At 32.0% G+C, this 12,500-nt stretch overlaps 2 protein-coding genes and 1 long non-coding RNA gene across 5 annotated transcripts in view; 2 read left to right on the top strand and 1 right to left on the bottom strand.

The window, feature by feature from the left end:
- Positions 1-12,500, top strand: part of LOC102591790 (DNA topoisomerase 6 subunit B-like) — a 51,132-nt gene that overhangs the window by 20,162 nt on the left and 18,470 nt on the right. Inside the window, exons 1-6 of one of the 3 annotated variants that reach the window (XM_015305564.1) lie at positions 370-1,445; positions 1,549-1,601; positions 2,364-2,458; positions 2,570-2,675; positions 2,897-2,948; positions 3,153-3,217. The exons of the other annotated variants lie outside the window; for them this stretch is intronic. Of the exons in view, the coding sequence (XP_015161050.1) occupies positions 2,388-2,458; positions 2,570-2,675; positions 2,897-2,948; positions 3,153-3,217 (294 nt within the window). The 5' untranslated portion in view covers positions 370-1,445; positions 1,549-1,601; positions 2,364-2,387. Of the gene's footprint in view, positions 1-369; positions 1,446-1,548; positions 1,602-2,363; positions 2,459-2,569; positions 2,676-2,896; positions 2,949-3,152; positions 3,218-12,500 lie in introns of those variants that run through there. 3 annotated transcript variants of the gene reach the window in all.
- The window catches only part of LOC107059132 (uncharacterized), a 24,937-nt gene that overhangs the window by 1,326 nt on the left and 11,111 nt on the right, over positions 1-12,500 (bottom strand). Inside the window, exon 2 of the mRNA XM_015305565.1 lies at positions 1-324. This exon is cut by the window's left edge and continues 1,326 nt beyond it. The gene's annotated coding sequence lies outside the window, so the exon portion shown is untranslated. The remainder of the gene's footprint in view (positions 325-12,500) is intronic.
- Positions 3,385-7,097, top strand: LOC107059134 (uncharacterized). Its single transcript, XR_001472516.1, has 2 exons — positions 3,385-3,593; positions 3,864-7,097. It is a non-coding gene; the product is annotated as an uncharacterized lncRNA (long non-coding RNA).

The raw sequence follows: 12,500 nt of genomic DNA, 5'->3' as shown, positions 1-12,500 counted from the left end.
AAACCTACCTCCTCGTCCTCTATACCACATTTGACCTCTTGGTCAATTCCTTGGAAATTCATTCATTGGCGCTTCTTCACCTTCACCTTCATATCCCCCTTGGTACTCATCATCCCTCACCTCTATTACAGGAATTGGTTGGGTTTGTGGCATTTGGTAGGGTGGATTTTGGTTTGGTGGAGCTTCTTGATTGAGTTGGGACTAGAATGGTCGATTGGTATTTTGGACATTGGAACCGAAACGGTTTGAAAAGTGAAAAAAAGTGGAGAAAGTTGGAAATGATGAGTTGTTGTGCACTTTCAAGGAGGGTGTAGTCACTTATACCTAAATGTTATCCTAACCTTTCCTAAGCCCATATTACAAGCTTAACAAAGTCCTTTGAGATTTCTAACCAAATGGAGTTGAGTCAATAATGATTGAAAATATGGGCAAGCCTATGGTGTGACATTTGTGTACATGAGATGACTCTTTGTGAGTGTGAGTGTTGCATCTTTGTTGTCCCATGTCTTGTTTATATGTGTGTGCGGTTTTGGGACACTTCTTTCATGTGAGGGCATGTAAGCTGAAAAAGTGGTGATTTTGAAAATTCCTAATTGAGTCAAGTGAGCATGTGAAAGAGTTAATGAGTTGAGTCATTTCTTGAGTTTGAGTTGTTGTCACTTAAAAATGATTCTTGTTTTTTGAAAATGTTTCATGAGAATGAGAGGATTTCTTTTGTGAAAAATTTGCATGTGGACTATTTGTAGTACCAACCCAAGCCATTAATTGAGAAAGGGAAATTGATTTGTGGTGTGTCTTGAAATAAGAGCCTCTTGTGTTTTTTATTTTCTTTACTTGAGGACCAACAAAGTTTCTAAGTTGTGGGGGTGTTGATGAGTGGTGGATTTCCACTCATTTGAGGCTCTTTTCGTAGTTATTTTGGCTTGTTTTAGTTTAGAATTGGTGCTTTTAATGAGTTTTTTTTTCATATTTGCACGAAAATGAAATCTACAGTTGATTTAGGAGATATTTGAAGAAACCAAGTGAACTTGAGGCAAAAAGAGGTCAAGAGCTGAATATGCAATTTTTGGCAGGGAAAGTACCCTTCGTGAATGCATTTGTTTGGTATTTTTATTGACGACGACCTCTTACTCTTTTAACTTATTTTGAGGGTAATTTGAGTGTTATCAATTAGTTAAGATTTTTGTATAAATTTCTAAACATGTGTTAATATTACTTCCTAGTGATGCAAATCTGCAGCTTCTTTTCACTGTTGTGGTGAATGCACCATCTGAAACAGTTCGATCAAAATGCGCTGTTGCTCCTGGAGATTTGGCAGTTCATTTTCCTAATCTGTTAGAGCCATGGACGGAGTTATGTATGCATGATTACGAGATCCATCAGTTTCTGTGCGGAAGAATGTTGTATTGGTTCTTTCTCAGATTATACTGAATGACATGATGAAGGTTCGGCTGGATTATCAAACATTTATACATACATAAAGATAGCAGCTTTGTCGCCTTTTCTTTTCTTGGATTAATTTTCATTTTGTGCTTTAAATTTGTGCAGAGTCTCCTGCTGAGTTCTTTGCAGATAACAAATACATTGCTGGTTTTGACAATGTGAGTTTCATTTATGTTTAGGATGTCTTATAATTTTAACCTTTTTCTAATGTTATAATCACACATTAGTTTGATGATTAAGGATGTCAATGAAGTAATATTTCCCTGTTGGCATTTGAGTGATATAAAGAAGCAGAATACAAAAATGCAGGAAACACCAAAGGATTAGTGGAAAAGAAAAATGAATGCAATCAAAGGGTAATTGCAAAAAAAGAGAAACAAAGTTGCATAGTCTCCATAGAACTATAAATGGAATTTTTAGTTTTTAAGAAAATATTGCTTTGTTAATTTATTTTGATAAAGTAAAGTGAAGTTAATATTCCTCTTGGTTAATAGCCGTTATGTTGGAGAGCAGCAGCTAGTACCTTAAAATTAAGTAAAGTTTAGGTACCTTTACAAAAGAAAAGGTTGAAAAATTAACCTTCATATGCCCCGTGGTTAGCATATAATCAGACTGTTGATAACTTATCAATGAATCCTTATACCCCCTGTTGAAGAGATGTTTCTATATTCATTATGATAGTAGAGTAGGTGGAGTTTTTTTTTTGGAACTGGTTTCTTGTAGAGTAGCTGGATGTTTTAAGGTCACACATTGTTGACATTAGCCAACAAAAGAGAATAGACCACATTGAAGGGCATGTTGAAGGCATTAAATGAAATAGGCTCTTCCTTTTTTAATAGCTCAAGATTTTCATGAGGTGGAACTTCAACAATGATACACTAAATGCGCTGTTAATCAAGTTAGTCTTTCCAAATTTTCAGCCTGGGAAATGTCTTTACATTACTATGAGAGAACTTGTTGAGAATGCTGATTCTGCTGAATCCATCTCCGAGCTTCCAGTTGTAGAGATAACCATGTAAGTGATTGTTTTGTCTATTTTAGATAACTACTTCAATGAGCTAACAGAGATCCATTGATGGGAACCTCTCTTCAAAGCTTAGTGTTGTTTTTGGTTTTGCTTATGTAGTGAAGAGATTGGCAGATGTAAATTTAATTCCATGATTGGTCTGGCTGACCATGAACGTAGAGATGAAGCCCTGTATGATGATTTTGAGACATCAAAGGCTCGTGAGGTGTGTAAGCAATGATTTACTCTCACTTAGATGGCATTGTGATTTATATCTTATGCTCACTGTTTGACATGATCTGTTTCTCTTTGTTCTTCTATATGCCGACTCTGCTCTCAGTATGCAAGACAAGAATAGTACATTGTTGAATTAAATCAATTTGGCAAGTTAGTGGAAGGTTATTCTTCCCCAAAAACTTTAATTACTGTACTTTGTTTCTAATATAGGATAATGGAAGAGGAATGCCACATGATGATATCCTGAATATGTTTAGACGAGGTTTGATGTGCTTGCCATTTCCAGTTATTTTACCAGTGGAAACTTTTGCATGTTCCCGCTTTTTGTTATGTTCCAACTTCTTTCATTTTTCTTGACCTTCAATTAGGAGGAAGAAAGGTGTTTAGATCCAAATGAAAACTTTTGACTATTGTAACTCTGTATTACTACACGTGATCCTTTTTCTAAGAAAGTATGCTTCTGCAGTTTTGTCTGGAACAAAGTATGGATTGAAACAGACACGTGGGAAATTTGGTCTTGGTGCAAAGATGGTACGTTGAAGAATTGGTCTTGACCTGATTATCTGACGTTCTTCTGATTCTACTTTTTTGTGTCTTAGTTATTTGTGTTATATTCCCTGTCTTGTTTCTGTTCTCTATTATAGCAGGTGGTTGTGAGGGTGGTGGATTATGTCTTCGGAAGCCACAAATTCGCCTAAACCTTGCTCATACTATCAGACTCAAGTATGTTATTCCAGTCTACAAGGATCTAATCTGTCCGAAACGACGTCCGAGACAATGCAAAGCAACAAAGTTTGAGAGTCTAAGGCAACACTGGTCTATCCTAGGCTAAGGTTGGACATGCATCAGAAAGCAAGTTCAAGTAATTCACATAGCATGCACAAACCCAAACCACCCAACTAGCAAGGTACTATGCCCGAAATAATGCCAATCAAACCTAAAAAGGGTGAAATCATTGTCTATTTGGGAAGGTTTTGACTTGGTTGGTACTAAGAGCATAGTCATGCATGTGAATAGTATTGAGCATACCTCTCTGTTTTTTAAAGGTTGAACATTTTATGAATGATTTTATGACAACTCTTTTTGTGACTTTTGGTTCGTTAGCGGTAAAAATGTTCAATACTACTTGTATTTTGAAAAGAAAGTAAGATATTGAACCATCTTGATTGATTTGCAGGCCATGTGTGGTGAGTTGTTGAATAATGCCTTGTGTGCGCTTTTGTCACCTAGAACTTGCCCGGTTGGTCTTGATTGAGTTTTGTTGGAAAAATGATCTTAGGCTTTTTTTATGTTCTTGAAGTCCACTTGGCCTAAGAATCCCACCTTTGCCTAATATATCCTTAGTTGTCCCCTTTGAGCCTAAAGTAAGTCCTTTTTGAAAAAGTAACCCTCTTTTGAACCCTTCCCTCCTTGAACTTGAGGTTGCGAAAGTTGAGGCTAAAAGCTTAAGTTGGGGGTGTTATGAAAAACTCATTAAGTTGGGGGTGTTATGGAAAATTCATTGAAGGGATGCTTACCTCATGTGGGCTTGATATAAAAAAAAAAGGAAAAAAAATGAAGAGAGAAATTAAGGGATGTATGGAAAGAGTCTTAAAGAAAGAAAACCTTTGAAAAAGAAAGAAAGAAAATGAATAAATGAGACTTGAATCCTCCAAAAGTTGAAAAAATGGTTGCATGTGGGGCGTCTAGAGTGGAAATATGAAAGAAAAATGAGAAATAGTGTGGAATGCATGGGTTTGAAAAGTGAAGAAAGTATTATGAGTTGTTGTATAATGTTCAAGGAGGGTGTAGTCACTTCTACCTAAATGATATCCTAACCTTCCCTAAGCCTATATTACAAGCTTAACAAAGTCCTTTGAGATTTCTAACCAAATGGAGTTGAGTCAATGTTGATTGAAGATATGGACAAGTCTATGGTGTGACGTTTGTGTGCATGAGATGATTCTTTGTGAGTGTGAGTCTTGCATCTTTGTCCCTTGTCTTATTTATATGTGTGTGTGGTTTTGGGACACTTCTTTCTTTTGAGGGCATGTTAGTTGACAAAGTGGTGATTTTGAAAATTCCTAATTGAGTCAAGTGAGCATGTGAAATATTTCTTCACGAAAACCAGAAAAAAAATCGTGTCTCCTTTCTCCTTCCAGTACAGTGAACCCATGCGACTAAACGATCACGTCAACATCAGTAGCAGCTCCAAACACCAACAGTGTCCACTGTCCTCCTTTTCTGCAGCAGTCGCGTCCCCATCCCCCTTTTCCCCTTTTTCAGAAATTGCCCATCCCTTTCACTGTTTCCTTGTAAAAGAGCATATGAATTCAAAATTCCATCCCCCTAAATCGCCCCAATTTTCCCCAGAAATAGTTCTCTATGCTCAAGTGATTTGGGGGCATGTTTTTTAAGTTGGATTTTGAGGGTAAGAATTTACAGAGAAAAAGAATTGCAAAGCTATAAAAGACATAAGAAATACCTATTAGTTAGATATATTTTCTCCTTCTTGTTCGTGGGTTGCGGGGGATTCGACGAATTTCTCGAAAATCTTGCTGTGGTGGTGATATCGCTCGTCTTAGCTCGTCGCTGTCCCAGAACGCTGCATTTCAAAAGGTAATATTTGTTTCTGTTCGTGTCTTTGGTTTCCTGATGTGCTTGCCGTTTTATTCTACTGTATGAGGCGTTTAAATGTTAGAATGTTGAATTTGTTTCGACTTACTGTTGATTGCAAAGCATTGATATAAGCTCCTTTGTCGGTTCGAGTGTCTTTTTTTTGGGTTGTTTTGCTCGAAGTCTTAATGTTTTCCGTATGGCGCTGAGTTGGTTTTCTTCCTTTTCTTCTTGTTTCACTGTTGTTTTGTTTGGTTGACTACGAAGTTATGAGTCAGTCATGTAGTTCGGAATCATCTTCTATAGGTGATTTCGTTTGCTTTATTCGATATATGAAGGTTGTCTTCATTCTCTTGTTACTTCAAATAGGGTAATCGCATGAGTTGAATGCTTTACTGCCTCACCCTATGTTCTTAAGGTTAGATGTTGGAATCTATATTAGTTGTTAGCTTTCTAAATTTTACCGAGTTTTGCTTGTATGTTTCACCTTGAATCATGCTAAAAGAAGAAGATTTCTTGTCTATATCCGAGTTGGTCTCGACTGCCCCCTCCTTTTTTCCCCTTTCTTCACAGTGGCTTGGGGTATATTGTCCCATTATCTGACATGCCTTGTTTTGATCGAATCTGTGTCTCCTTTTTTCCTATTTTAGTCAGAAATTGCTTGTTATTCGTATTTGATTAATTCAAAGAGATGAGACTATAGCCTTCCTGGTCTTAGCTTATCTTAGTTTGCATTTTCCTTTAGCTGGATTGCCTATTTCCTCTAATTTCCCTTGTCTTCTCTCCCTCTGTTAAGCTTATTATTTTGATGATAAGCTATGTGCAATTGATGAAACATAATGCAATTTGGACCTTTCCAGTTAGTTATTTTGCTCCCTGCCATTGATCCTAACCTGTGATGTCAATTGTGTTTCTTTCTTTTGTATGATCTCAAGTTATATAATGTGTATGCTTCACATGTTGTGACAAGAATATAAATGGTTAAATTACTACATGTTGTTTGATTGTCTGGTTTTCTTTAAGGCATTAGAAGTGAGTTGATTGGGGATAGTTACATGTTCTTATTCTTGCCCATCATTTGAATCTTAAGGACATTGCGATTATTTAGAAAATGCTTCATCTTTTGCTTCATTATTCTGCTATAAGCTTCTATGTCATTCTAGTTTAGTTTCTGGAATTAAGAGCTTAGCAAGGTGTAGCTTAATATGTAATGTTATAAGGATAGTTGGCTCTATATAAATCTATTACTTTGTTGGTTCATTTGTGAAGTTCGCTAGTTTTAATAGTATAGGTATAAATCTGAGTTTCATCTTTGATCAATTTTATTTATTTATTTGTGTCCAGATTTTAATTTAGGATTGAGTTTTCTTTTCAAGTTGCTAATTCTTTTTTTTTTTTTGCGAGCTTACCACTACGAAGTCCACTGGTTCTTGCATATCTGTTGGGCCTTGAAGACCCAATTTTATCTTTTCTCGAGTCAGCCCATATTGTTTTGTCGAAAAGATGCTGATGAACGGGTCCTCGGAGGCTAAATACAGGGCTAGAAGTTGAATTCCGAGTGTACGGAAGTCCAAAAGTGGACTGTATATGGTTTTATACACTGATATACAACTGGTGTATACAAAAACGAAATTGGGTTAAACCCCGAAAGCAGCAGCAAATTTGGCCCAAGAAAGGTCCAAATTCAATTTCTCATTTACTCTTAAATATTTAATTGTCATTATTTATTGTTTGTTCTTTTTTCTTTATTTATTATTATTAACTCGAACTTTGGAATTGTTAATTAACTTAGTTGAATTCCCCTAAAGATGAACTATTTTTCGTTGTTACTTTTAGTAAATTTTATTTTATCACTCTTTATTTCTTATTTAAATCAATTGTGTTAAGTTGAAACTCACTTGTATTCAATTAATTTTAGATAGCTTCTTGGCTTGATCGATCAAATTGGTTTAAGGTATGATATTTAAAAGAGAAACTTGCATAAATGACTATAGTTTATGGGTTATCATATTTCTCTAGCTATAATTACCATAAATGCTTTGTGTAGCTATAATTATTATGATAAAATCGTTATATTTCATGTATTCAAAGTTTATTTATTTTGTATACTAGGATATAATCCAAAATTAGATGGCATTAAAAATGACAGAATCCTTTTTTAAATATGGCAATGCCTTAAATCACGCCAAATTGCATTGTCATACTACCCATTATTAAACAACCATCTATATTTGGTTGGATCTGTTTTAAGATTATTTAGTGTGTAAACGCTTTAAATATTTAAAAAGTAGTATCAATTTTTTGTAAATAATACAAAATATTTCTGAACATCTTATATTGATTTGGGTTAAGCTTTGTCTTCAAATCATGGATTATATTGTTATTTATAGATTTACATATACGGAGCTTCAATTAGAAATATAACACATGAAATTCAATTCACTGCATATACATAAAAAAAAAAATAGAATACACAACAATATAATAATGATAAACTTGTAATGATACATGAATATATTTGTATAAATAAATACAGTGAATATAACAGGTATACCAACTAAATATATATTCCTATCATATAAAAATGGATACAATAAATACAATTCCCGATATATTGAATAATCATACGGTGAATACACTTATACACCTATTGTTTGAATATGGAATACATATATTTGTTTGATAACTAAATGTATCCATATATAATAAGAGCAACTTTCACATATAGCAAACATAAAAATCATATTTATATGTTATAACTATAGTTTGCATAATTGCGCTCCATAACAAATTTTATGTTTGTTATGGAGCTTTTGATTTGTATAATTCGCTAGATACATCCATTTTTATACAAATTGTTCAGTTTTGTATAAATTCATTTATACATCGAATTTGTATAATAAGAGATGTATTTGTATAATTATAAGTGTATAGGACGAAAATATATGTATTTGTATTTGTATATATACTTTTCTCTCGTTTTATACAAACACAAACGCATTTTATACATTTTATTTGATTCGGTATGCAATTAACCATTTTCGGTATACAATAAGCTATTTTATACATTTCAGTATGAAATGTATAAAATGCGTTTGTGTTTGTATAAAACGAGAGAAAATTGTATATACACATGCAAATACATATATATTCGTCCTATACACTTATAATTATACAAATACAAATCTTATTATACAAATTATAATGTATAAATGAATTTATACAAAACTGAACAATTTGTATAAAAATGGATGTATCTAGCGAATTATACAAATCAAAAGCTCCATAACAAATATAAAATTTGTTATGGAGCGCAATTATGCAAACTGTAGTTATAACATATAAATATGATTTTTATGTTTGCTATATGTGAAAGTTGCTCTTATTAAATTCCTTCACACCATTCTTTTGCATTTTTAAAAAAAAAACTTTAAACGTAATTTTCAATTGAAATGATTTTGGGACTTGCCCACAATATCTATTTTATCTTAGGAAAAATTAAAGTAATATATCAAAAAAGATTAATTTTTTTTTTTTAAATGAGTTTGAAGAAATTGCAGATAGTGCTACTAAAAAAAGAATTCTTAAAATTTTGTGTCTTAATTTCATAAATTGATTATGATGATTCTATTATTAAAGTTCTAATGTTAATCTATTTTTACAAACTTGATTTATTTTTAGCGCCTTTAATTTATTTCAAATGTTTTAATCTTTATTTTGACAAAATTAACTAAATTATTTTAATTGCTTTAGTTCTTTTCCTTTCAAGTGATTTTTTAAAATATTACATATTTATATATATAAAAATGAAATAAAAATAAAAGAAGTAAGCAAGCAAAATAAAGTAAAATAATCTTTCTTTACTTGTTCATTTCTTTTCAAAGTTAGTTAAAAATATTTTGGTCAAGTCATAGGATAACCACGTATTAGCGGGCACTTCAAATGTTCTAAAAACCTTCTTGAAGTGTAAATGAAAATCTCTTATCCATTTTTCTAAATTTATAAAGACTTAGTCTATTAGAGTCTTTTAAAATTAAGTTTTCTTAATTTCTTTAAATTAAAAAATTAAGTGGCGACTCTTTTCTTAGTGATTTCTCAAATTGTTTATTGAACATTTCAAAAAATGATTTTTCGAAAGATTGTAAAATTACGACACAACAAAGTGTATTATGTTAATTTTTTTGTTTTGAATTTAGAACTTAGGTTATCTATTAAGTCTTCTGACGACATTATATTTACTAGTTTTTTGGCACGTGCGTTGCACGTGATTATCAATTCAGAAAATACATGTTATGGTAAATAGTATTGCTTATTTTAAGTGGAGATTTGAATAATAAGCTTAACACAAAATAATATTGTAGATTATTCTGTGAATGTTCAATGTTCAACGTGGATTGTCATATAAATTTCTTTTTCACGCGAACCTAAGAAGATGGTGAATGAAAAAATTTATTAGTTAAATACAATAGTGTATATATATTTATTTCAATTTGATGAGGTTCAATCATGTAATTAGTCGTATCTCACTAAAATTACCTTATAGACGGCATTTGTTGTGTACTTTTCTTGTAATTTAATTAAAATATGCTAAATTGAAAAATAGATATCAATTATTTTTTATAATATTAGTTAAGGACATATGTTTATTAATTAATATATTATCAAAAGCCAATCTACGTCTTAAATATTCCATTTTAATATCATTTATAAAGGCTCTTGTTTGTCTAATATAAATTTTTAATTATAGATAATTTATTTTTATTTTTAAAATTCAATAAACCCTTATGATTATACTTGTGCAACCAAACACTACATTGGTAATAACACTATAATTATATTGTGGCAACAAACAAGTTAATGTAATTACTAGGTTGTGTAATTACTAGGTTGTGTAATTACTAGGCTGATAATTATTGTTGATACCCAATTTTGACCATCTACATTATAGATTAATCATCGAGTTTCTTTAATTTTTCAAATGATTTAAAATAATTAGTTTTATGAAATTCAGTTATTTTTATATAATTTTGTCACTTTTTGGAATTTAATTTATATATATATATTATAATTTTGTATATAATAAGTAAATTTTATAAACATTTGAAAATCATCTCAAAAGATGTTAAATTTTTAGTTAAATATTTCATTAAATTAGTTTAGTTTAAATTATGGTTATAATTTTGAGTCAAATAGTTTATATTTAGGTTTAATATTTTATTTCGTTAAGATTAAGAAGATTGATAGTTAATTATATTAATTTGTTCTATTAAAATTCTAGTCGAATTCACCAAACCAACTCAATTTGGCTACAATTTTAGCTTCATTTGGCTAAATTGTTAATTTATTTGGCTATACCTTGATTACAAATCTAACCCCTCTCTTGGCCAGTTTTTTTAGCATGTTTATATATTCAATCAGCTTTGCCTATCCCAAGTATTATTGGTTGAGCATGAAGAGATAAGGGAGGACGTGGAGTCCCAAAGTTCATTGATCCCTGTCACACCTAGGGATCATGTGTTCCAAGCTAACCCCTCTAATTATTCTCCTTCCCATTCTAATTCCTTTCTTTTGCAGGATTCTAATGAAGCCCTTTTGATGGGACTGCCAAGTAGAGTGCCCCCTCTCCGGGGTATTGAGCACCAAATTGACTTCGTGCCGGGCTCACATTAGCCAACCAAATCGGCTTATCGAAGTAATCCGGGAGAAATCGAAGAGCTACAAAGGCAAGTTAAGGAACTCCTTAACAAGGGCTATGTGAGGTAAAGTACAAGTCCATGCGTTGTTCCGGTTCTATTGGTTTCAAAGAAAGATGAAGCATGGCGCATGTGTGTTGATTGGTGGGCCATCAACAAAATCATCATAAGGTATTGTCATCCTATCCCTAGATTATTATATTTTGTTAAGATTAAGAAGGTGGTTAACTGGGGGAAAAAATCAAAGAAAGATACAACATCTAAGAAAGCGTCCCAATTCTTTTTGAAGATGCGGGCCCTACGAAAATAAAATAATCATCAAAAAGTTAGATTCAAAACTAAAACTAAGTAATAATACTCTAATTAGCTAGAATTTTCCGTCAAAATCATGAAACTTCTAGTTCAAACACATGCAAAACTAAAATAGAAAATATATCTAGATGAACCCTTCTTCACTCATGCTTGTCATATGCTCATGAATATCGTCCAATCAAGTCTTTGTTCTTTTATTCTTAAATAGGAACCCAATGAAGAAGCTTGAATGAGACAATTCAGATAGAGGAGACAGACGTATAAAGTAAAATTTGGCAAAAAAAGACAAAGTAAAGGGATTAAACTTTTGATGCCTTTTCCCCTACTTCATCGAGTGAACGAAGCTGCTCTAAATAAGACAAACTTCAGAGGAAAATTTGGTTAAGGTGTAGGAGTTGAGTAATTGTAAGACAGTTGTGTCAAAGTACATACACGAGGCTATAAAGTACAATTGTTAAAGCATTTTGTACAGACACCTACAACTGTATTCCTACAACCTCTCATTTTTTGGCTTATAATTGTTTGGCAAAGAGAAGTGTGCACACTAGTATTCATCAATCAATATATATATTTGGAAATCATCTCAAAAGATTTTTAATTCTAAGTTAAATATTTCATTAAATTAGTTTAGTTTAAATTATGGTTATATAATTTTGAGTCAATTGGTTTATTATATTTAATTTTATTAAGATTAATAAGAAGGTGGTTAGTTAATTTGTTGTATTAAAATTGTAGTCGAACGAACTCAATTTGACTAAATTGTTAATTTATATGACTATTCCTTAATTACAAATTTCTTGCCATGAAAAGGCCAAAATTGGGCCAGCCCAATTCCTGTAAAACCTAGCCCAACGTTCACAATACCTACAGATAGAACAAATGGCACAACATGTAATCTCTTTTTATTTATTGGCAATATTTATAGAGAAAATTTTACATATAGCAAATAAAAAATTGCTAATTGTATGCTATAGCAAACTTTGTAAAATTGCAGTCCGTAGCAACAGTATAGTTTGCTATGGACGTGTCTTTCTGTATATTCGCTTGTCATTTTTTTTTATATACATTTTGATAGTTTAAAAAAGAAAAGGCGTTAATTTCGGTTTTAAAAAAAAGGAAAAAAATCACTGAAGTCACGCACGTTCTGTTCCATTCGAATTCCCTTCCGTCTTCGTCATCTTCAACAGTAAGAACTCCATTGTAACTCAATTTAG

This window comes from Solanum tuberosum, unplaced genomic scaffold (assembly GCF_000226075.1).
Source record: "Solanum tuberosum cultivar DM 1-3 516 R44 unplaced genomic scaffold, SolTub_3.0 scf00857, whole genome shotgun sequence".
In the NCBI taxonomy this organism is placed as follows: domain Eukaryota; kingdom Viridiplantae; phylum Streptophyta; class Magnoliopsida; order Solanales; family Solanaceae; genus Solanum; species Solanum tuberosum.
The sequence above is the reverse complement of the archived record's forward strand: the minus strand, read 5'-3'. Positions and strand labels throughout refer to the sequence as shown.